The sequence below is a fragment of the Coptis chinensis genome, chromosome 3 (assembly GCF_015680905.1).
Source record: "Coptis chinensis isolate HL-2020 chromosome 3, ASM1568090v1, whole genome shotgun sequence".
Taxonomy (NCBI): Eukaryota; Viridiplantae; Streptophyta; class Magnoliopsida; order Ranunculales; family Ranunculaceae; genus Coptis; species Coptis chinensis.
This window is the reverse complement of record NC_141458.1, coordinates 83,441,268-83,467,812: the sequence shown is the minus strand read 5'-3', so window position 1 is coordinate 83,467,812 and position 26,545 is coordinate 83,441,268. Positions and strand designations below refer to the sequence as shown.

Here is a 26,545-nt window from a genome sequence, read left to right as displayed (position 1 = left end):
GCTCTAAATTTTTTACAGGAACAATTAGGATCTGTCAGGAGTCTCCAGTTAAAATTTAGCAATTTTTGAATTTGTTTTGAAGGGTTAACCATTCGGTTGTTTGTATTGTGTCCGAAAACCGTTTTGCAAACTTTGGGGGGCAGTAGAGGGACTTTCACAGCTCCGATTGAACTGAAATTTTACAGGCTACTTGATAGACGTCTTAGCAAATTACTGTAAAAATTTCAGAGTTTTTGGAGTACGATAACAGGCCTAAAACTTGAAAACCCTGGAGCGCGACCCGCGCCAAACCCGAAGCGACCGCGCCCAAAAACACTGGACATTCGACAAAAACTTCAGCGCCCAAGGGGCACTCGCGCCCTCAAGGGAAAATTCAGTGTGAACAGCCCAATTTTCATAGGTAAATGCAAATTTTTATGTCTTCAAGTTACTCAGTGTTTCTAACTTGTTAAATACACCGAGATCAGCGATACTAAGACGCGCTATTTAAACGCGTAGCAAGGAGGCATTCAGTACTCCTTCTTCCACTCCTCGCCTCTTACATGGAGGAGTTTTAATTCTAGTATAATCGGGCTTGTTTTTCAGTAGAAATAAATACCACACACCTATCTAGAAATGTATGCTTAGAGTTGTGGTTGCATATTAGTTTATACTATAATATATTTGAAAAACCAATATGGCATATCAATATGTAGACCAACAATCATATGATAATTATGCAAACCCTTCACCATGTTCATGCTGTGGTAGTCCCCACCATTGGGCTTCTCAATGCCCATCATATCAAGAGCAATCATGTAATTATTATGAAAACCCTTCACCATGTTCATGTTGTGGTAGTCTGATCATTGGGCTTCCGATGCCCATCATATCAAAAGCAATCTTGTAATTATTATGGGAACCCTTCACCATGTTCATGTTGTGGTAGTCCTAACCATTGAGCTTCTCAATGCCCATCATATCAAAGAGTCTGAGCCTACTATAGGATATAATAATAATTATGAGCCTCGATTTTCAAATTTTTATAGTGACTCATACAATCAGAGTTTTCTAGTCATCAAAACTATTCATGTAATTCCACCATAACAATCAACCCGGCCATTCAGCCTCAACCTAACCCATCACGCGATCACGACATCAACGAGTCACTCAAACGCCAATAACTATGACTATCAAACACCATACCAACCAGACCCACACCACCAAGCTTCCCTCATTAACAACATTCGATGAAATAATGGCCCAAACAAAATAATACTTCCGGAAATAAACCGGAACCTAAAGAAACTAGGTTCACCTCGCCCGGACATTTCTACCATGCGAGATCGACACTATTCCCATAACTAACCCGGTCAACCTAGTTCACACCCCCACATTTCATGAACCATTACCTTCCCAGAAGACCACTCCCATTAACCATGATATTAACTCCACACCCCACATGGATGAGGAAATTCTTGTAGACAACTCTTTAGGACTAGTTTAGGATGACCACTCAAACTTGAGCGATGGCTCCGAGGAACTTCCCAATCGATCCACGGCGATGAATATAATGATTACACTTTAGAAGATATTTATAAAGGTGTTACCGAGGAAAAGAATTTGATAACTATTGGCATTCTCGTAATATGGACCCTCCTGTTGAGCATGTCCGGCGCTTTGAGTTTGCTAACCGTACTTTCGGTTGGATGATGTCTCGACACATCGAATGAGGCCATTGATGATACTTTTAGTGTTTTAGGGGAAGAGGGACATGGAGATTAACAATTCAAATCTAAGGCATGAACAAGTTAATGTGCAAGAAAACGAGGAAGTTACATCTTTAGAGCAATGTGAATCTCAATTCAGTTTGGCGGTGAGGAAATAACAAGGAAAGAAATAGAGGAAAATTTTAAAAGATAAAACCACGAAACCACAACCTTGTGGATTCATTAAGCCAGATGTAGAGTTCTTAAGAGCATGTGAGGATCCACCACCCGATGAACCACCAACCAACCACCATCCACCTGAGTTACCACCTCCTATAATCCAACCATCTACCACAACTAAGCCATCCATTCACCCACCATTTAAAAGGAACCTCGATTTTGCCCTTGAGCCAATTGCCTTAGAGACCATCTATAATTTTTTCAACCCTCACAGTGAAGAATGTTTGCCTAGCACACAATCCCATGAGTACACCATTCCGGTAATTGAGAGACAAGCTCTGACCGAGTGTAGTGAGAAACCTAGTTTGTCTTATTTTTCCTCATCTGAGCTTCATGAAAGACATCAGGATCCACACTTCATTCCCTTCTCACCTAAAGTATCGCTAATTCATCTTTTTGGTCATTCCAACTATTTAAAACAATTACAACATGATGGTTTGCATATGTTCTTTGATAGGATGCATAAGTTTTCATTCCTTCGCTTACATGTTTGCTTCCAATTATACAACATTATTACGTTTTGGGGTGCATTTAGTATCATGTTTTTATGGCTAGACCCCCAACTCTTCCGACTATTTGTTTATAGTTGACCACGCATCATCCACTTTGTTGCCACCCCGTTTCATGCTTGTTTGGGGTGTGTGCATGCCTAGTCTAGAATCGGCGTAAAATGACCCCACATTAAGTCTCGGAATCGACTTTAAAAGACCCGTTTTAAAACAAATTTTTACAAACCCTGTTTTCAAAAATTTGTTTGGGGGTGGGGTGTTTGGTTTTTCCATTCTTGATCACTCAAATTCTTATTCTTACCCCCACCTCGCTCCCTTGAAGAGTAGCTAGATTTCTTCTTGTTTGTTGTTTTGATGTGTTTTTTTTTTTTTTTTTTTTTTTTTTATAGTAGATAGGATGTTAGTTGTTAAATTCCGTAGTTAACTTTGAATTTGGTAGTTAAATGTTGTTTGAAATTCAATTTTAATATAATATTGTTCTTTTCAAATTGTGCATGGATTTTATTGTTAATCCCACCTTCCCGAATTGTTTGGGGGTGGTATTATTTATTCTATCATGATTTGTAGAAGATCCTCCATTTTAGAGTTTGTTTTGGAGTGAAGGTTGAGAATATTGTCGTAATTGGCATACCTATGATTAGATATGGTGGTAGGATGAAATCTAAGAGAGTTTAGAAGTTACTAGTCTAAATCCAGTATAAAAGATATTAGGGTTGTTATAGAATCAAGAATATGAGTTGTTTCCGTTTTCGGGTTCGGAAATTTTATTGTTTCCGGAAATTGCCTTAAAGCTTTTTGGCAACCTACCGATTCGTTTTAACAATTAAAAACCTATAAAAACTTCATTCATTCTACACTCACAACCCACACTACACCTAACTTCCACCACTCACCTTTCACTCCCGCGATTCCCTCGTTTTGGCTCATTTTCCAAGTTTCAGCAACTCCGAGCGCACTCACGCTCTGTATATTTTTTCTGAATTTTTGTCAGAGCGCGCTGACGCCCAAGCATAGCACGACCCGCGCTCAAACACTGGAAATTCCAAATACTCAGAGTGCACTCGCCTCTATCGCCTTCGTGGACCACCGTAAAATTTCCGTTTTTTTCGCGAGTAGTATCCGGATCATTCGCGCTTTTTCCAAAGCGTAATTTTGAGATGACATCTCCAACATTGATACGGAACAGTCTTTCGAAGATTTGTTCCAAAGCACTACTTATGGTGCTTGGTTTTCGTGAGGCTTATCACATCGTTGGCTGGGAACCGCTTATGGTTCTTGCTAGCATTTGTTCTTGGACTTGCCATGCCCGCTGAAATACAAGACCCATGATGTTATTGGGTAGATAATATGCATGTCTACACTTATGACTTTTTGCATGAGGCTTATGGGGCAGGCATTTTCCGTATCGAGGACCAAGGCGAATATAACGTCATCGCCGCGGTAACCCTGTCCATGAACATAGGAACTGTTATGTTTTGGATCATGCTAAACATTTTAGGGGAATGGCGTGTTTTCTTCTGTGAATGATGCCACTTGCAGCGTCTTCCTTGCTTTAGACACGGGACGTATGTGTCATGACCTTCCCAGAACCTTGATGTCTAGTTTAGCACGAGCCCATAGCATGAGGCATAAGTATCTTCTTATGCCTGCTTTTAGTTTGTCGTATTATGCTATGTTTCTTCCCATTTTTTGTGCCCGTTTCACAGTTGATTGGGCCGTCGAAATTGTGAGACCCACCAATCAGATTATCCATCTTTTCGGTCGAATGATTGCAAGGGTGGAGGATACAACCTCATCAGTTGCACCTACACCCCATCCGACCAAGTGGCACTTAACAGTTAGCATCCGTAGATGATAAATGGCGGCAAGCTTGGCAAATTATAATGGCATGGCGGGGATGCGAAGGAACCTCACTTTTTTAGAAGAGGAGGATGACGAGTAAACGCTGGAGGGAGGTTTTTTTAGTTTCAGTTAGTGTCCTTATGTCCCAAGCAATTTCATTCTTATTAACCCCATAAAGGGTAGAACTCTTATAGAGTTGAAATCGCTTTTATTTCCTATATTAGCACGCTCTAACTTTGTTTTGCAGATGTTCACGAATTTCACACGCTTCAATAGTATTTTTCTTATCCTCTTTATTTACAATACTGAGGACAAAGCATGATTCTTGTTTTTGATTAGAGACTAAAACTACCTTTTTCTATAATATGAATTCAATTTCCTTAAAGAACAATCCTACGACCTTTATATATTGGTCCAAACCCTAACAGTTTCCTACTATAACTAGGAAACAATATTCAACAATATTCTATAAATAGTAATTTACTTAAAATAAACTATTAGGACACATAGGTGTGTGATCTGTAGAGAGCTCTAGCTCATGTCACAAAATGGTCTGGCAGCTGGAGTTGGTGTCTCAACAGACTTCGGAGAGAAAAGGAGCGAGTCATGAGAAAACCCTTCGTGAGAGTATATTTAGTATTTCGAAATGTCGGTTTTTAAGTATATATTGAGCGGACGTCCGTCTAAGAGCGGGGTTGATATATATATATTGAGAAACTCGTATTGTCTTGGTTAACAATCTTTTGAAAAATGCATCAAAGCTTTGAGGTCGACGGGTTTGTACTGTTGTTTCTTGTGTAGAAGTGGTATATGGATTCTAAATCTTATTTTGTACTTGTACTACTAACTCGTGTGGGTAATTTATAGTGTCCTCAATGTACAAAGAAGTGTGGAGTGATAGATATTATTAAATGGTACATATCACAAATAAGCTTGTTATAAAAAAATTATATGCTCATTATAAGCTTGTTTTGTTTCATTGTTTCATTGTTTCAATTACTAAAACAAATTATTTTCCTTACTCGTCAAGTCGATTTTGACTCGGCCAATTAGTTGATGATTTAGTTGGGGCAATATATTTAAGGGGTTTTTTACTTAACCCCCCACGGATGTACCCCCCTTTTGCGATAACCCCCCATTTTGGAAATCATTACTGATTGCCCCCCATTTCGTCTGTTTTGTGAGTACCGTCAGTTGATATTTTTCATATTGGCCATTTTACCCCTATTATAAAGTGGGAATATTTTGGGTTAATTTTGAGAGAGAGAAAAAACCCACAATACAAACTTTAATTTTGAGAGGTAGCCTCAAATTGTAAAATGTCAACAACACCATCACCCGGAGCTTCACCAACTCCAACAACACCACCATCACCACCAGCCCCATCTCCCAATGCAACCTCCTCACCACCAGCTACAACACCACCCTCCGCCTCTCCACCGCCACCTATGGCAGCACCACCACCCACACCTCCTGCCACCTCCCCACCACCTCTTACAATGCCTCCAGGCTCTCCGCCGCCTTCGGCGACACCGACACCGACCATGACCATGCCTTCACAATCTCTACATACTGCCACCTCCTAGAAATACAAGCAGTCCACCATCACCTCCCACGCCGGTTTCTAGAAGACCACCACCCTCGCCGCCATCGCCATTGTCGGGGCTATCACCACCATCTCTGTCTTCGAATGGGATATCGATTGGAACGGTGGTTGGGATTGCTATTGGTGGAGTAGTAGTGTTTGTTGTATTGAGTTTGTTGTTTGTTTGTTGAAAGAAGAAGAGAAGAAGAGATAATGGACCTTTGGATTATTATGGTGGTGCTCCTCCTCCTGGACCTAAATGTTGGATTTTTTTTTTTAGATAGTTTGGGTCTTGATTGCTTTTGATTTTACTTCCTTTGATATGTTAAGTTAATAGTGAATTCACAAACTTTAACATAAATTTGTATTTCAAGCTTCATTAACTTCTGATTTTTTTTCCTAATTTTCTAATTTTTTGAGAAGGTTGGTTAATGGTCAAAGACGTATATTAAAAATGGGGGGTTTAAACAAATTTGAAGTAGGGCCAAAATTGTCAATATGGAAAATATCAACGTACGTTACACACAAAACAGACGGAGTGGGGGGCAATCTGTAATGATTTTCAAAATGGGGGGTTATCGCAAAAGGGGGTACATCCGTGGGGGGTTAAGTAAAAAAACCCCTATATAACAGTTGCCTTGGTCTTGGGCAATCTATTTAATGTTTGTTTGGATGATTAATACCCAAATATACCAGTTCCATGGGGACCGGGACTTGAAATCTGCTTTGGTTAATGATGAATTGGAGAGAGATAGAAACGAGATATTAATGGGTCATCACCTGATCCTTATGGATGCGGTATTCACCAAGGTCTTAAGATCTTTTTGCGGGAGTTCACGTATAGGTTTGAGAATGGGCGAGGGCTAGATTTTCAGAGGAGAGTCTTCCGTCATTTGAGAAGGTTGTGCAGGCCTTCTCTGTCCATAAGAACTAAGAAGCACAGATTTGTGCATGGTAAGTCCTTTCCTAATTCTCGTTTCTTACTTGGTTGTACCACCAAGAATAATATCCGAACTAGAGATATCCTTTTTGGGAAAAGAAGACTGATTGCAAGCTTTAGGCCTTTGTGTATGTCGAATGGGGAGTGTGCCAGTCACTCTCATTCAATCTCCATTTTCTTGGCATATTTGGTGTCATTTTGCTCTCTGTTTGAGGTTTATTTGAAAGTCCCTGGATTGGTGAAAGAGTTATAGTTTCTTGCTTGGTTCCAGCGAATACTTTCCTTAGAGGGGCACTGGTTTATGAAGCATTGCCATTTTCGGCCATGTTGTGTCGAAAAGACAATTAGAGCTCTCATTGCATTTTAAGGGAAGGGCAATGTCATATGAGAAGACTATTAGAGCTATGTCAGGTCATTTTGAGGGAAGGGCAATGTCATATGAGAAAATGATTAGAGCTCTGTTATTGCATTTTGAGGAAACGACTAAGTCATATGAGAAGACGATTAGAGCTCTATCATTGCATTTTGAGGGAACGGCTAAGTCATATGAGAAGACAATTAGAGAGCTGTCAATGCATTTTGAGGGTAGATATGTTGTGTCCACGCCCATTACTTATGCAACCACGTGGTTGAGAGAGATATCCGTTTTACTATTTTTTTTTTCCCGTTGGATATCTTTGATATATAGCTTGAAGTATTGTACCTTCCTCGGGAGTATTTTGTTATTTGTGTGGTCTGTCTTTGTTGATGTCTTACTTTTGTGTTTTTGTGTCTATTTTGTACTTGTCACGCGATATCTCATCCTCATTGATATATAGAGTAGCTACTACTCCTTTAATCAAACTGAAAAATAGAAAAATTGAGTAAAAAGGACTTACAGTAACATTTTCTTCCCATTGGTCTACTCTTACATCATTTTTCAGACTAGAGATGAGGAGAGTACTCTAGATTGAAGGAAGTAAGAAATCCAAATTATGGACCTAAAATACATCCAAAGTAGCCCCAACTCCCATGAAGTCATGACTGTCTTGATTGCGGTAAATAATAAAAGAATAGTCAGAAGATAACTATTTGCCTTCTCTGTCGGCAGTTTACTTAACAGAAGAATTATGAGACCATTAATAACTCTCAGATCGTGTACATTTTTATCTTGCAACGTATCTTTTCTCACATAATAAGTATGATAATTATTTTTAATGCTCTATCTTTGTGGGTGTGTGTATGTGTCTAGTCCTCTATCAATACCTTTCTTTGTCAATTGTCACATTTTTTCTCATTATATGTTAGTCTATAACTGATATATGTTAGTCTGTTAAATTATGTTGCAACTATTAAATGTTCAATTAATAAGAACATTCAACTCCTTTGCCTAAGATTGTTTTCGATATGTGATTTGGCCATTACTTTCCCTTCATTAATTTTAACTATCTTATCATAAGATATTCAATCCATGTAACGTGCAATTTGTTTAATCTCTTATCTCTTGTATGAACTATTCTAGTTTAATTGTTTCGGCTCTAATTTTTTTCTACTAATGTACTTCTTACTACACCCTGCAACATGGACAACATACTACAAATTATGCAGCATTTATACTTATAAGATGATCATATATCATCTTTGCTCATGGACGGAGAGGTAACTAGCTATCTTCAACTATTTATTAATTATAAGTTTTCAGTTTGCTTCTATTAATTAACATTCAATAAATTTTCTAAATGAGTAACAGGTTCGACTAGTGGTCCGTACACATGAGCACAATCAAAAGGTAAATGACTAGATATTATCTAAAGCCCAAAAGAAAATGGTCGCGGGTTTGGGCTTCAAGCACCTGAGAAAAATAGACCAGTTCCATGCGGACCGGGACTTGATATCTGCTTTAGTTGACCGTTGGCGACCAGAGACTAATTCATTCCACTTTCCAACTTTTGAAGCAACAATTACACTAGAGGATGTTGCCTATATTCTAGGCTTAAATGTAATTGGGAAACCGGCCAATTGTGGGCAACTCAAAATTGGACGCTCATGAAGCATGTAAGAAATATTTGGGCCTAAGTCCTCTAGAGTCAGAGGTAAGAGGGAAATCAGTGAAAAATTGTACTGGCTGCAAACTACCTTCGTACGCCGACGAGCAGGTGTGAGCAAAGCACAACGTGTGATTGTGTTTGTGTTATCCCTCATTGGAAGCACAGTTTTTTCAGAGCCAGGAGGTTATCATGTGCATACGAAGTATCTACCATTCCTGGCCGATACGGAGAATTGTGCCTCGTATGCTTGGGGTACTATTGTGCTTGCGTTCCTATTCAGGTCACTCATGCGGGCATCACTTCATCGTAAAGAAAATAACAAAGGCCGCAAAAGTGACTGTAATTTTGTTTTGAATGTTTGTGGCTCTTCAACTCTACTGTTGGTAAGTGTTGTAACACTGTAGCTTCAAATTCTTTTATGGACTGTTCTTTATTAATTAACTATGTATTGGATTGTAATTGTGGATGTTTGCTTCTAGGCATGGTTTTACGAAAGGATTCGTATGTGTCAGCCGAGGTGTCCTGCTTTTGTTAAATTCCCAGCTGCTTGCCGGTGGAAACACGTCAAATATAGACCTTCAAAGCTCACGTATGAGCATCTAAGTGCAAAGATGGACATGCTACGTGCGGATAAGGTTAGTCGTGCAACAGTTGTCTTAAGTAGATATTTAGGTATTAGCGATATGCATTTATACTTGATATCTGTCATGCATAAACAAATTAGCCACGTCGTAAAAAACCAGTGCAATTAGGTTGTTTGGAGCTGATCACTACTTATTTATGTGTGAATGTGAATGCCAAAGAAGTGTATATGCTAATCTTGGTATGATGTTTGCTATTTTAGATAATATGGCAGCCATGGGATGCCTGGGTGAATGCTCCCCAATTTGCTTTGAACGCTTCATATACGAAGCCCATATCGACATGGCATATACACTTCGACATTGTAGAGAGGTATATGCTAGAAAGATGCATGAGGCAGTTTGGGCGGAAGCAACACATATTGAATCCACCTACTAGGTTGAGAGATGATTCTAAATCCCAAAAGCCGTCCAAAGAAATATGCACAGATTGGGAAATCTGGTGTACGTCTGACTGTACTGGGCAGGAACAAGTAGAGTTCACCAAAGCAAGTCATGCAGCTTACTTGGAGTGGTATAGGAGCCACAGTGTCACGCAGATTCGACCCTTGCACCCTCACCAGGCATTGCTGAGGGAAAAGTTGATTGAAGAGGTTAATATGTTATGAATTCATTCCGTGTGTTTACTATGTTTTTGTTTAGAATGATGTTTTCTTAGAATGCATGTTCTTAACGACATTTGTTTAGAATGCATGCTTTTAGAAAGTAACTTGACTATGATATGATGAGATTTCCCTTAAAACTTCTTCTTGCTAGTAACTTCAACCTTTGTTATGTGGATAGTTATCCATGTATATCTTGTGAAGCTAAAACTACATTTGTTTTTGTGTTTTGGTGCAGAGGAAGTGCTCTTTCCGCCTTGCTCAATTGATTGTGCCTTTCTTCGAGAGTATCACTGAGCAAGTAATCCCAGAAGATTTGCTCGCCGTGCATTCAGAAATAGTAAGAGCTGGTGAAGCCGGGAGTGATGCTGATGTAAGTGAAGATATACATTGTGATGAGAGTGTGAGTGGTGTTCAGGAAGGCTCCAATGACATGAGTAGTGAGTCTGATTCTTTTTTGGCACCAACTTATGAAAGTGAAGATGGTACCATATAGAAGTCAATGAACAAGGTGAGCGGATCAATGTAGTAAACGAACCAGTCAATGTCCCATCTCCAGTCAATGTGCGGTTGTTAGATGAAAATATGTTGCTGACTACAGCACTGCCTACTTCTCGTGGTGGTAAGTTTAGGTTGTGATGTACAGTATTATCGAATTAATGATGTACTCTTTAGTGTCAATGAATAAACACATATTTGAACTGATGTGTAGAGAATGTTGAAGGAGGCATTGCTAGTGGTCGTCCCCAAGTCAAGCCAGAAATACGTAATGGTAACCTGGAATTGTTTAAATACATATAGGCATCAAAGAATTGAATTCCCAAAGTAATAATTATCATTGATGCTTACGGGCTGGAATTTGCGACAATTGGTTATGCAGGTAATTCTTCGAGTCCAGTTGACAACATTATCACCTCAGTGAATGTAGAATGTGACATGCAAGACATGCGTGAAGGTAAACATGTTTTCAACCTCATTTATTAATGATGCAGTTTTTTTTTTTTTTAAAATTATAAGGTTTAGTACACCACAACTTGTATTAACTTAACTTAATTAAAGAAGTGGATAAAGGTCCTGACTTTTGCAAGTTTGCATTAGTAGGTAGACTAGACTTCCAAAAGATCAAAATTTAAAGGGTTCATCAATAAGGTTTTATGGGCACCCAAAAAATAATGTTTGGACTGGAATGTATACGTAGTTTCTTCACCAAACAGGTCTTCGATATTTTCATTTTCATTTCATGTGATGTGCATGTTTTGTAGAGGATTATGTAGTTTCTACAATCTCATGATCACCTAATCTGGGCTCTATTAAAAATTCAAAACTTGGTTGTGTGCATAATAACTCCATTGAAAATGAGTTTGGAAAAATAACACATGTTGGATGGATGATTTCTCCGACATAGGAACACCTTTGAGGCTTTTACATGTTATCCAAGGTTGGTGCTATGTCGAAGCTAAGAATCCACTAAAAGTGACCGAGAACAAGTATTGAGCAACGTGTTTCCTGCGTTTTATTATATTATAAAGTAATGTATGTGTATAATAATTAAAATCAATAAACAATTATAATTATAATTATTAAAAGACAATTTCACTAGAGGTTAATGGAGATGTTCTTGGCAAGGAGTTCAAGGATTATGTGTTCAAAATCATGGGAGGGTGTGACAAATAGGGTTTTCCAATGAAGTAGGGTGTCGTCACTCTTCACTCCTGGGCCCTGGACGTGTTTGCCTTTTGCAGCACAGAGGCACTCCCTACTTCTGTGGACATGAAAGGCGCACTGGAGATAGGAGAAGGAAGTATGTTCGCCGTAGCAACTTTAATGTGCTTTTATTACCATCTTCAAAGTTTGAATTTTCCTTGATAAAGTAAAAAACAGAAGTACTCCTGCTCTTGTCTTTACATGGACCAACTATAGGGAGTTAATTAAGTGATGTTCTAAGATTGTGTAGAGAATGTTAAAATAGAGGTTGTTGCTTTATAGAGTGTGAATTTCTTTAAATAGAAGATGTTTTATATACGCCCATTTCATCTGCCTTTTTAATATATATCATTTTGTGGCGTATATAGATGTTCTGGTGAAAAAGAGGTCCAAGACGATTGAGCAAGCAGCTCCAATCTCCGTCGATGAGGCAGCAGGTTCAACAGGTTGTCATCCACAAAGTCCACCTCCTATTGTGACTACTGTGGAAAGCATCGGGGATTGTGGAATGGATGGTAAGTCGATAGTGTCTTATCATCCTTATCTATTTGTGTATCATGAAAGTTAAATTTTTCCAGAAATTTTTATAAGGTATAATGACTTGAGGACTTATCATCTAAAATGTTTATTATTTCCCTATCTAGTTGGTCCAGTGAAGAAGAAGCCAGATATGGACAAACAGAGAGAAATCCAAGCAATTAAAGCTGGCCTCCCAAATAAAACTTGCCTGCGCCGACGACCCGGACATTCTTCACTTGATGTCACTCCAGGTAGTTTGTCTAACCAATATTAATTTTAAATTTCCTAATGAGATTATTATCGTCACGGCGTGGGGCTTTTATAAGCCACACTACTCTGAAGCATCTTATTATTGCAAGTGGTAATGACATGAATTCAAAATATTTTCAGAGCTCCTCCAACCTGATTACAACGTCACCGTGGAATACCGAAAGTATCAGAGAAAATACCCGCAGAAAAAGAAGACTTCGAAGGAGACAAATGCATTGTCGACAAAACTTGGTGAAACTCTACTAACACTTAATGAATATTTTATGTTTTTGTGCTAATAACAACCTATTTCTATTTCCTACATAAATAGTATTACTACATGTAAGATCTATCTTTCCCTTCTGGACCCCTTTGGGAGGCTGAAAAGTCAGCTGCTCTATTAGACTTTAAAAAAAAAATTAACAACCTTCACTTGGCTAGGCTGTTGCATTAACTCCTAAATCTCTATCGCCTCATTTTTAACAGACCATGGCATGGTTTCTTTTTTGTTAAGAATCTCGAGTCAGTTGCAATCTCTATCTTCTTATAACCTACCTGGTAGTATACACAATTTCAAGCCATTAAGAATAGCTTGTAATTCCTTATGTAAGATTGTTCTTGTACGACCTAGCTTCAGCTGTATAGCACATTATACTAGTTCACATTAGGTCTCTGACTATGCCTCCATGTCTTGCTCCTTTAGGTGCTACGCTTCAATTAGTCTCTCGACCGCGATGCGATGCTAGGATCCCGTGAACCGTACCAAAGACAGCAGGAGGAAGCAGATACAGTCAGACAAGATGTAAAAGAACAAGCACCTGTCAGAGTAACTAGGTCAAAGAGGCAATTGTTACAGGAATGAGAGCTAGGTTGCTAAGCTTGGGAATAAAATTTGTTTTTGGATGATACAACTTTATAACTTATGTCCATATCTGTGTAAGTTGTGTAATGGAGGTGTAATGTTGGATAGTTGATGTGGTACCATTGTAGGTAATGTGGGGTAGAGTTCTAGGTAAAAACATGAAACTTTTTCTTTTTGTTAGAGGTTACTTTCGACATATCAATTGTAATGTCACAAGTTGGATATCGTGTATTAGTTCTTAGATGGAGTATGATTTTTAGTAACCAGAACATGTGTGTTATACAAACCAATTGGAGGGTTCTGATGTAAGTACCATCAGAACTCAGAAGGTCCCTAGGTATTATCTTTGGACCTCTTTTGTTTCTCTTTTTGAAAGTTGTATAGTAAGTACCATTTGCTAATGATGTAAACCTTTTGATAGCTATCGGACACAAAAGTATATATTTAATTTGTGTTTTCGATAATGGCTTTGTACGAGGTGCTTGGATGATCTGTAATTAGTCGAGACATTTAAGTTCTTTGGCGTACTAAGTCTTTCTATTACAGTGATCTCATTTTTGTCAACCGGTTATTTAACAGCTCTGGCATTCGTCGAGACGGTTAAGTAGCTGGGCTAATGACTGAGAAGTACATTGTTTTAATTTTCAGGTTATGACAAGTCTTTTATGAAAATGTTGAAAATGACAGAGGAGACTCTGCCGAAATTTTTCTAGAAAAGTCACGTATCTTAGGTATATAATTGTTTCAGATTTGGGGCGTGTTTATTGATGGAGCCTTTGTTTTTTATTTTGATTTACTTTATTTTTTTTAGAGAAGTTAGATGGCTGCTCAAGTTAGATTAGGTACAACATAAGTACTCTGCACATGAAAAGAAAATGACAGCATAAGTATTCTGCTCATGTTAGATTAGGTAGAACATAAATATTATGTATTGTATAGCTGACCTTCATAATATCAAATTGTAAACTTGTATTGTTTTATTTTCTTATTGGTAATTAACATACATTTGGACTTCATTTGATGGAGACAGCCATAAAATAAGAGAAAAGAGAATAGACTTTCTACTAAATTGTAATTAGGCTACTACATGCAATGCCATTTGGTAGTCCTAGTATCAAATAATAGCATATATACTAGGGCCTCATATAGTAAAAATTAGGACAAGTAATTATGAAAAGAAATGTAAATCAAAATGCAAAAAAACACAATGTGAGAAGCTCTCATCTTCTTTCAATCATTATAGCATGTATCTATAATACAATAAATAGCATATGAGAATTGTGGTTGACTGGTTGTAACGTAGTTTGGTGTTTCACTTTTGGGTTGCCCTTAAGTGTTTAAGTTTGTATTTCAATGCCTAAACATTGTGGTTTGGTTTTTGAATCACGGCTATGTTTTTAAATGAAATTACAAATATATTTGGTACTTAAGTGTTCACATTCAAATTACAGGTATGTGTGGTACTTGAGTGTTCACATTCAAATTACGGCTACATTTTCGCGTTTAAATTATCGTCGACATGAATATTTTATTATGATGTACGCATTGGAAAAGACTCTTATTCCAATATAGCTCTACCACTTTGCCATCGCTCGCAATACTTATTAAATCCAATATAGTGATTTAATGGGAGTATGCTACAGATAGTAGTTTAATAGGAATATGCTACATATAGTAATTTAATAGTAGTATGGTACATCTAGTGACTTAATTGGAGTATGCTACATGTACTGTTTTAATATAAATTAGTCAATGCATTTGTTCCCTCCGTATGCTCCAACAGTATAACCCGTCCCTCCTTTTACTTTTCTCTTATAAAAACATCTAAGGTTAGGGTTTAAGGTTTTTAGCTTTTTTTTTTTTAAAAAAAATCTCCGTTATTGCTACTGCATAAGATCCAATCAAGCATAAGAAGCACGAAGCAAGCATAAGAGCACATTAATTTTGCAAAAATGAAGGTAATTTCCCTTTAAATTCATGAGTTTGATTAAGTTTAAGTTTTAGAGGTAAATAAGAGAAAATTTTGAGTTATTGAGTGTCATTCTTCACTTAGAATTTTATCAAGTATAAAGAGCACGAAGAATTTGATCTTTGAAATGTTAAGAGAGATAAATTTTAATTTATCAAGTATAAAGAGCATGAAAAAATTTGTTGGTTGTGTGAAGGTTTTCCTTCCTTTGTGGATTACTAATTCTTGAATAATTGAACTTTGTTGAGCTATTGGTCTGAAGTAGCCTATTAAGAAGTTTAATTTCTACATTAGTTGCTGATCGAGACATTTGTTCATTGTCGCTATCTTCATGAGTTTCAAATTGAGAAGTACATGTTTCATTCACCACAGGTTGAATGTCAGGTATGTGATCAACTTGGACACTCCGCTACTGAGTGCTAATTTATGTACTCTCGCTGTAAAGAAGCTACATGTGATGGGATCCGATTGTTGGACAAATCGCAAACAACAAGCAATCCAGGAAGGAAGTACTTGAAGTGTCAGCATGATTCATGTCGAAGTTATTTGCAATGGTTAGATGAAGTTGTTTCTTATCAACTTTCTAGATCAAGCTCATCAACAAACGAATGCTTTAAGTGTGGCCAGCCAGGCCATTGGATGAACAAGTGCCCTTGGGTAAACTGTGAATGCAATGCAAAAGACTATAAGGGGAGGAGGACTGTTAAGACTACCAAGTATGGATTAAATATTGGAGAAAGGTATTTGAAATGCAAGAGCTGCCAGGGATTTCAATGGCTTCGTGATGCAGTGAAGATGGCATCAAGAAAGAAAACAACCACTTTGACTGCGGAACCCATTGTTATTCTGAAAATGACTCTGTCTGAATTCTCAAACCTAAAAATAAATTGAAAAATGTAATGTGTAATGCAAAGTTCAACTTTGAACTTCTGCACAGTTATAGCATCGTAAGATGGCTCCTTGTAAGATGTATTCTAAATTTTTCTCTCTTTTTCTGATTGCAAGTTTTAACTTGGTAAGATGTAACCTGACATTTTTATGATTGCAACTCTATAATGCTCACGATGTATGTATCAGAAGCACTCGAAAAGCGCTTGACAACTATTTTAAACTGAAGCACTTATCTGTGTCTTTTTGCTCATTTTGCTGTAACGTTTTCGGTAATAGCCCATTTTGTTATGTATGTTCAGCCATGCTAGCAGTTAAGATACAATCTGATGTAACACGTTTGCACTATAAACACATAACAAGTATGAAAATAACCTGTCAGAACTCCATAACTCTCTTTTTAACATAAATCTTCTTTACTATTTGGAATCCATAATGTAATGGCATACAAAACAAAGTTGCACTAACTAGACGCAATCTCAGGTAGTATGCCGACTTTTTAGGAAAAATAGTTTGAGATACAATGGTTTTATCATATGATTAAACACAAACTTTTATCATATGATTAAACGCAATCTCAACACTAGTTTTGTAGCACTTAAATGTATATCAAACTCAGAGTATCATACTATTGAATTATATGTAACTTGTAGTATCATATTATGGAAAATGTGACTAAGTGTAGCATATTATTGAAGTATTATGCGATTGATAGCATCATATTTCTAAAATATATGAAACTACTAGTATCATAGTATTGAATATGGGATTAATAGTATCATACTATTGAAGTATATGTAACTTAAAGTATCATATTATTGAATTTGTGACTAAGAGTATCATATTATTGAAGTATTATGGGCTTTATAGTATCATATTCCTAAAATATATGTAATGAATAATATCATATTATGGAATATGTGATTTAGAGTATCATACTATTGAAGTATATGTAACTTTGAGTACCATATTATTGATTATGTGAATAAAAGTATAATATTACTAAAGTACCTAATCTTGGGTTTATATAGGACATGGTTTGAGTGCCACAAGCAAGTAACGGGGTTTCCTAATACTTTGTACGAAAGTTTTGTTTCTATAGAGGAAGGACAACGAGCATGGACTCTCTACAATAGTCAACACAGTGCTTCATGTTAAAGTTATCCCTCACATGAGGAGAGGAGAGAAATTCATTTTCAGCTTGTGTGGAGAAGACAGAGTGCGCCCCGCACCCTCCACAAGTCATTCTGAAGCGCACCCTGCGCTCAAGAGCCTGGACATCGTCCAAGGCATGACCCCACGCCCTGCATAGGCAAATCTGGAGTGCACCCAGCACTCAAGCGCCTGGACATCGTCCAAGGCAAGAGCGCACCCTACACCGTTGTAGTACAATTCTGAGCGCGCCACGTGCCCATGCCTATTTTGGCAAGATTCTATTTTTGCAGAACGGCGAGTTTTGCATCATAAGTTTGGGTTTTTGGCAAAACCAAACACAAGAGAGACAGCACAAAAGTCAGAGAAAACCCAATCTTGAAAGCTATCAAGATTGAGAGATAACTTTTATAGAGAGATAACCCGATAAAAAGATAAGAGTGATCTAGTAAGGTGAGAGACTGAAATGAGAGATTGTAATATTTCTTCCCACTTTATAAAAGGACTAGCTCTTATGGAAGCAGACATCATTGGCCGAACCACGGTATATCTTTGTGTTGTGGTATGCATTTAATTTTGTTTGACATTATTATATGTTGTTAATAGTTGTTTAGTGAGCTGGGCATGTTAGCGTAGGTTATAGTTGATATTTAGATATTTGTCTGGAGTTGAATTGTATTCAAATACATGTGTAGTAGGGAAATCGATTGGTATTGGTATAAACCCCAACACTTCACCGCACCCTTCAAAAAACCACATGCAACTATGTCTTGAGCTAATAGGTCACAGGTGCTTCCTGAAGCTCCAATTGTCCCACCGAATTTTCCATCAACACTATCTCTTCTTCCAGCTGTGCCTAATCTCGTTCACTATATTCAATATGTCATTTATTATTCGATACTAACGTATATACTATATGTAGTAGTTTAACTAAATTGAAATTTCTTCACCCGGTTATTCCGATTTTACCCTTCAAAATATGTTGCTGAAAATCCTGCGCATGCGAAATTTGGGTGCACCCGACGCACCCTAGACGTCCTCTTGAAGTAAATAACGAATTGTGGCACAATTATTACAAATCATGGAAGATTAGTAAGATGGCCAAACATAACACACGAGCTTAGCGTATTTGAGGAATAAATATGCTTCTAGCAATCTATTACACTACATCTGAGCTTCATAAAATCAACGCATTTGAGCATGTACATATTACACTTTCTGTAACTCACAATATAATAGGGTTGAAAACATGAATGGTGACAAAGAGGAACATGGTTCCATTACAGAAACCCCTTGAAACCACAGAAACTACTCTTCCTTCAGTAAAGGAATGCTCAGTAAGAACCATCACGCCAACTGCACAACGGATACTGCATTTCACAGCTAATGAATGCTATGACTGCCACTGTGAACAGCATGAACTGCATGCGTAATGCGTAATTCTGGCACGAATCGTGAGCTACAACATATCAACTTCGCATCCACACTGCCTTTAAGAATTATTCTTACATTACATCAATGACCAGAAGATACTAAAACATTATGCTCATTCAAGCGCCTCTGGAAATGAGCCAGGCGGTTTTGCAGTTGCAAGATTCCTGCAGCTTTCTGCGATAGAAGGGTACTCAGTCTAGAGAGATAGTCATCCAGCTGATTCCCTGGTTGATCTGCTTCAACTAATAGCTTCATTTCCTGCAAAAACAAGTGCATACATCAAGCATGATATGATAGCCAACCCCGAAGCACTGGACGAAACTAATAAAGAACGCTCACTGACCTCCCTAACAATATCTATTGTCTCTTCCACTTCTTTCCGATGGGCATTAACAAGATCATCCTCTTCCTGACATCACAGAACCAATTTAACAAGACAGAGTAATATAATTAAAAATCCAACGCTGTCAATTCTCTCACCTTCAATAGTTCATTCAAATCATCATCGGCACTCGAGTTGTTATCATAGTCCTGGAGGTCCTTCCAATTCGTTTGAGAATCCGATTTCCTTCTCTTTTCCTCCAATGGGGGAATGCGGAAAGTGTCTTGCTTACTGTTCTTCCCTGATGGTTTCTCTGGCTCAAACTCTTCGGAAAAGTCAAAGTCCTCCTCCCTTCCACTGGAGACACGATCCACATGATTTGAAATGCCATCTCTTTCAACTTGCTTGGACCACCCAAATCTGTTCTGTTCATTCTGAACATCATTAAAGTTACTGTCAAAGGTGGATCCCGTTGGTAAGACAGAGAACAAAGGCAAAGTAGTTGACTCTCTTATGTTCAAAGTTGATAATAGAGGATCCTTCTTGGAAGTGTTTCCCTTTGAGAGGCTCTTCACCCTGCAAAAAACCTATATATTAGTGACACCAAAACAGTTACAAAAACTGATTAAGGAAAACAAAATTTAGTAAGATTGGAATAAATAAAGTAGAAGGCATATATCAACATCCATGATTGTAACAAGTACAAAACTTGCATCACCTGTCAGCATATCGCAACGTGTTGAGAGTATGTTCGCATGATCCTGAGTTCGGCGAAATGCATGATATCATGACAGTGCGCGAATCTCCAACAAATGAATCCCTAAGCACTTCAGTCAATTTACTCCCCCGGAAAGGAATGTGCCCTTGGTCGCTGTCAAGTGCCCTAATGCATTCCTTCAATGCGAGCAAGCTTTTATTAATCTCAGCGCCTTCCATTCTGCATTATTGTTTCAGAAGTAGCTAAATGAAGGAACAATGATGTCAAAAGTACATGATGTACAGATTGCATGAATATCCTAAAATCAAAAGTGGAGTTCTCTAAAATTGGGGGGTTCAGAGGCACTGAGCAGACATTCAGTAGACTCACTAACGTTAACTCTCTGTCACACTGACAAACATTTCAGTGAATTTTTTCCATACTTGTCAAACAGTCCAGGATACGCTAGAATAGAACACCCTGTCAGGTCAACTTCTGGACAAGGAGATAAATATCACTTTTGACTCCATGAGAATTAGAGTGGAATCGAGAGTCAGGTACCATGTTCTAGAGACATGCTTGAAGTGCTGACACCAATTTTAGAACAGATGTTAATATGTTATGTTTTGACAATGACTGCCATGTAAATGAATGTGCCACAAAAGAATGTGGTAGCATGCTATATGAGAGATGGGTGCTACAAGTGTATCCATGTGTGTTTCTGAATCATACCAACACATGTTTGTCTATGTTAATTAAATGGATGCTATGCCTGTAGTGTATATCAATAATACTACGTAATCCATCTGTACTTTATGGACAAGTAGAGATTTCTAAGAGTAACACACCTCAATCTTACCGTGTTTGTTTATCATTATCAGTAGTATCTGCACCACGTTCACTCCCAGCAAGATCTATGAAAGACAGCTTTCCAACAACTCGAGGGGGCTTTGATTCATTGCCATCAACTGACTTCTTGATTACAAGCTGTAGAATAGCATGCGAGCGGGAGGATTCCTCATTTGCACCGGTTGTGCCTGTACTTCTAGTAGCATTTCCCTTTTCAATTAGCTCCCTGATTGTATCCACATTTGATACTTTATATTCTTGCAATCCCACGATGCAGACTTGCTGTTTACCATCCTCTCTCATGCAAAGCTTTCTGTAAAGAGGGAGTTGTAAGTTTAATGAAATGAATTTTCTAGATGTTACAAAAGTTGCAAGCTCAAAGTAATTTAAAACTGACCTCCGCTCGTTAAGGAGATCATAAAGTTTCCCTCCGTATATTTCAAAGAAACTGACATACAAATGAAAACCTTGATTCCGATATGTGTGGTGCATTAATTTAAGTATGTCATGTGATGCTTTAATGGGCAGTGGCTGCATGGTATAAGTTTTTCCACTTCCTGAATAAGCCAAAACAAGAACCCATCACGAAACTATTCATGAAAAAAGTTTAAAATTACATCAAGATATTTAGTAAACATCAAACTATATTGGTTGATTAACTTGATTTTATGACTTTTAGGCTACCATAGTACCATCTATAGTAAGAACAAAGCAATGGTTCCCAAGTTCGTTAGAGCAGACAAAAGTTGGACCCCAAATACTTGTAAATGGTCATGAAGAATCCCAATGACAGATACTAATACCAACACGTGGAATTTATTTATCTAGCAAACTGACAATGGAAACAACAAACAATATCATGAATTTTAATTATAGATGTTTGAGAAAAGGGTTCAATTACAAAGTCCTACAAAATTGGTTGATGTTACTAATCTTTTTACCATTTTCTTACAACCTCGGGTCTCCTAAAAATAAAAGTTAAAATTGAACTCTTATACGTGAGTACAACCCTTTATTTATTAGAGAAACAAATAAAAGAAATGCAAGAAACTTTCTATAGCACTAGTAATGGTGTAGTACTTCACAAAATGTAAAGGTCTGATTCTAATCATAACCGTTCTCTATATATTGAGTGTTACAGGGTATCGGAATTAATCAAAGAACACAGCCACACAGGCCCGTTACAATTTTGTGTCTGACAATGACTTTAACCAGGAATTAAGGGGGCAGTGGTGGAAGTAACAATACTTACCGAGTACATTAGAAAATAAGGTGAATTTTAACATAGTTCCAAACGAAAGAAAGAAAACAAATCTCCTCAAATAGAGATGAAAACATATCCAAGTACGTAAACAACAAAACATTCGTTTACAACTCTCCCAATGTTAATGTAAATGGCATATCAAGACATACGTGGTTAGGACAAAAATATTTCTGACAAAATGGTTCTGTTAAGTGTTTAATGTTCAAGTTAGTCAAGTGTCAAACATCATGTTTGATTAGGCACTCCAGCACTTGCCTGTCTGCCCATATGCAAAGCAAGTCGCTTTAGTTCGTTGAAAAATTGTTGGAACAATTGGCTCCACAGTTTCACGGTACACCTACAATAAATATACAAACCACAATTAGCACAAAGGTAACAGTATGACCAGTAGATACAAGTATATTAGTACAGTACTCCATACTCACTTCATCATTTGAAACACCCTCACTCAGCACTGCATCGAAAACAAATTCGTGTTTTTCCACATACTCTGTCAAGTCCACCTGCAAGCAAGAAAACATAAGACTGGAAAGAGTAAAATACGATTTGTGTCAATCTATTCCATGTACTACGAATCCATACAAGGACTTCTGAACCATGGAAATCATTATAATTTAAGTACAAAAGAATTCAGAAGCTGATAAATCAACCAATGAGTTGAATTCGGTAAAATAATGAATCCCAAGTACAAAGAGTGGCGCCTGCTGATAATGAAGATTCCTGTAGTAATTTATGAAGTGGGTTTACTATTTCAGGAAGGAGGCGTGGAGAGAGAGAGGGAAGTGTCTAGGGAGGTCTTTTATATAAAAGATTGTCCGCCCTCAATCCACTAATACAGTTAAATACTTCTGGCAACCCGAATTTTTCTTTGTTTCACGTGTTTATTCTTTAAAGTCTGGAGGCCTATTCTGACACAGTATAACCTCAGACTATTACAGGCAGGAATGCAGGATGATAAACAAAATAGATGGGAAGAGGTTAGGCTGCTTCCTTTTGAGATTGCTAATCATGTTCCTTTTGAGACTATTACAATCTCATGTTCCTTTTGAGATTGTAAACCAGTGCTTCATAAAACTGAGAAAGGTAAAGGTTCATTGCTTTTTGATTCATTAAAACCTGAAGTGTTTCTCCATCTTGCCACTTTTACATTTGATGACAATTGTCCTTGAACTCTTAAACTCAACTGTACATTGACATGAATCGATGATACACTCCTCCTGCATACATGGAGGACTCCTTTCATTTTCTTATGCATCGACAAAGTATAATTTTATATATTTGTCTAGAGAGTGAGGAAAAGGTGTTGGGGCATCTTGACAAATCCAAATGGAGAAGACCCGCTTCTAATAGAAACTAGTGTATGACTTCGATTCTTTTATTGGTAAATAATCAAGAATGCATATTGACAGATACTAAGCTATGGGGTCGTAGGGAAGACAACACTAAAGAACTCACTGTAGAAGGCTACGAAACCTGGACCGTTCAACACCCATCTTATTCATATCCACAAGAAACGATAACAACAGCACATACTCACTAATTTCCTAATTTCTTAACAATACTTAATTTCTCATATAGTGACAAAAAAAAAAAAAAAAGAAAAGGACACCGCAACAAACTTTATTGCACTACTGAATGTTACATGACATGAATGTGATTTTTGCCACATAGGACATTAATACTTGGATAAAGAAAACTGAAAACTGAATTCCTAAGATCAATGTAGAAATGATACTAGTATACACTTCTAAACTATAATGAATGAAGAGATGTACGCCTGTTTCAGATGCAATCACAACTGCATAAAGCGAAAATTCCACAAATGTTCCTATAAATTTGACCCTCAATTTGATAAAACTCTCCTGAATTTTTATTACAAATGGGTCTATTTATGGAACTACATAAAGAGACTCGATATGGGGAATTAAGCAAACTAATCCAACTTAAATTTATACTTCCTAGTTCTAATAAAATACTTTATAATTAAGGAAACAAGATCCAAGAAAATCCTAAATGAAATTTTATTAATTGTTGCATCCAAGCGCCTGTATCAATCTCCAATACCAATATCAATACCCCCGAATGTATCTCTGGTTATTTCTGCTCAAGAATATTTTCTCCTAATAACTACGTCATAATTTGTTCTCCATGTCAACAACAGTAACTAACAAAACAAGGATCCCGACTCCAGGAATGCAGTTACCTCATGGTCAGACCTATGTTGATAAGCCGAGCATTATGAATTTTCTATCGCAGAAACAGTTAATTCTGGTTATAGACAGTGTCCATCCGATTTTGGGGATGCACTTCCATTTTCATTCAATGTAATTCCCACCAAGTTTATGAGGTTTCTTGAACAAAATTATTTTATACTGAGTGCATAGAGTTCAACAGAAAACTTCAGCAAAAATCCACAAATTATGCAAATAAAGTCTATCATGAGAAAGTATAAATAGAAAGTATGAAATAAACTATGGGAGACCATATAAATAGCATCACAAATATAGATGATAATTTTAAGCATAAAACAGAAAGCAATTTCATATTCACGACACTAACCTTGAGTTTAGTCTCATGCACTGTTAGGTAGTTCGAGTTTGATTCTATTGTTACGATGTCCTCCTCTTTCCTTGAAATTTCCTTTTTATTAAGTGGTCGCTTGCGCACCTACAATTAAATCGATATACACAGTCACAGAAAAGAGAAACGAAGATATTTCCTCAGTGCTCCCTATGCACCAAGAAGGCAGATCACATGATGAATTCATACACAAACTGAGAGCAGGCACTTGATGGCGTCCTTTGTAACAAGGACACACCACTCTCTAGAAAAACTTCATGACATAGTATACCCGTGATAAACAAAAACCACATACTTAAGTGGGACATGTCTATATATATGTCAACCAGATACTTAATCACCCATTTTGGTACAAATATACCGTGTGTGTTCTATTGTTTCATACTTGCATACTCTCAAACTACAAGCAAGGTCAAGCAACTGAAGTGATGAGCGAGTCAACCACGTTCAACTTATGTAACACATACATTTTAAAACCCACTCACTAAATATTCTAAAAAGGGTCAAATACGACAATATAGAAGCCGGAACATACCACAACTTTGATTTTAGCAACAGAACCCGACTTCTCTTTATCCGCAACAAAGCTCTTCATAAGATTATTGTCTGGCAAGCCACGAGCTCTGCTTGTCTGTTTATTACCAGCAATGTATGGCTCAGAGTCATCAAAACTTCTTCCTCGCATGGAATGGTAATGTGACGTACCATCATACAGCCCAGGTACTGGCATCTACACCATAATACAAAAAAAAAAAAAAAACATCAGCATTTTCAGTAAAACCAGAATCCAATTTTTCCAAACTGCATAGCTATATGCAGCAAATTCTCAAACAAAATACATCACAGACAGCAACACACTAACACACACATATACCATAGATCAAATCCAACATTGTCGAAATCCAATAAATCTGAAAGCCTAAACTGGATTCCAATAACCAGATCAAGCCAGTTACAAACTTACACCAAAGCAATAACTCACATCAGGTATTAACTCAGTATCAAGAGAATGCAGATCCAAAATCCCAGGACTGAGTTGAGTTGGAGACACTAGTTCATCTCCATTTCTCCTCTGAGGAGTTATTGGTTCCATAAAAAAATCATTTCCAACATTATTCCTTTGCATATTCCTATACATTTTCGACCCTGCAATTCCTCCTCCACCATAATAACCATAGTCCTGCATAAAAAAACATAAAGTATTAACTTTAAACTAATCGATTCCATACAAATATTAAAAAAGAAATGATATCAATCAAGAAACTCACTTGTAGAGAAGGAAGAGTCGGGTTTGAGGATTGAGAAAGCCACTTAGAAGAAGAAGAAGAAGAAGAAGATGTGTCTAACAAGAAATTATCTGATGAGTATTGCCGCTGGTGATTACCAGATCTCTGTCTTCCAACTGCATTCATTTTTGCCGGCCAAACAGTGAAGATTTGAACGGATCCAAAGAATGAAATGACTACTTTTTTTTTTCTTCTCTCTTTTGTGAACGTGAAGAAGAAATGGATTTAGAGGAGAGAGAAAAATTAATAGAGTAATAAGATTGCTTTGTTTAAGACTTGGAGTGTTGAGTTTTGGACTTCCAAGTTTGAAACAGCAATACGTTGTAAAAAATAACATAGTACAAAATATCAGGATATAACTATTTATCGATATTTAATTTCTAAATATGTATCGTGAATATATTTTTTTTTAGAATTATTTGATATTGTTTTACATGCAAATATTATAGATATATCTAAAATATTGACAAATATCGTGTATATTGTGGATATTTTTTGATATATTATGATATATTATTTATATTTATTTGAAATATAATGATAAATATTAAATAAAATAGTTATATACATAAAATATCGCTAAATATCTCTAAATATCCCAAAATATCTTCAAATATCACAAATATCATTGAAATATCACCAATATTTGCAGTCGTATATATTTCTGGACATATCGTGATATTTATATATATTTCT

At 37.1% G+C, this 26,545-nt stretch overlaps 1 protein-coding gene across 4 annotated transcripts; it reads right to left on the bottom strand.

Annotated features, from left to right (window-relative positions):
* Positions 1 to 18,545: 18,545 nt before the first annotated feature.
* Positions 18,546 to 26,170, bottom strand: LOC147511165 (ATP binding microtubule motor family protein). Of its 4 annotated transcripts, none has more exons than XM_086602939.1 (12): positions 25,832 to 26,170; positions 25,546 to 25,743; positions 25,099 to 25,293; positions 24,543 to 24,650; positions 22,409 to 22,486; positions 22,239 to 22,320; positions 21,117 to 21,276; positions 20,730 to 21,032; positions 19,892 to 20,110; positions 19,332 to 19,749; positions 19,195 to 19,260; positions 18,546 to 19,109 (listed from the first exon to the last, which is right to left on the bottom strand). In XM_086602939.1, the coding sequence occupies exons 1-12, from the start codon at positions 25,973 to 25,975 to the stop codon at positions 18,933 to 18,935; spliced, it is 2,148 nt and encodes a 715-aa protein (XP_086459065.1). In that variant the 5' UTR covers positions 25,976 to 26,170; the 3' UTR covers positions 18,546 to 18,932. The 4 variants fall into 4 exon arrangements, with proteins under 4 accessions (XP_086459065.1, XP_086459062.1, XP_086459063.1 ...); XM_086602936.1 differs by having other exon boundaries at positions 21,117 to 21,272; positions 22,235 to 22,320; positions 25,528 to 25,743; positions 25,832 to 26,126; XM_086602937.1 differs by having other exon boundaries at positions 25,528 to 25,743; positions 25,832 to 26,126.
* Positions 26,171 to 26,545: the final 375 nt, after the last annotated feature.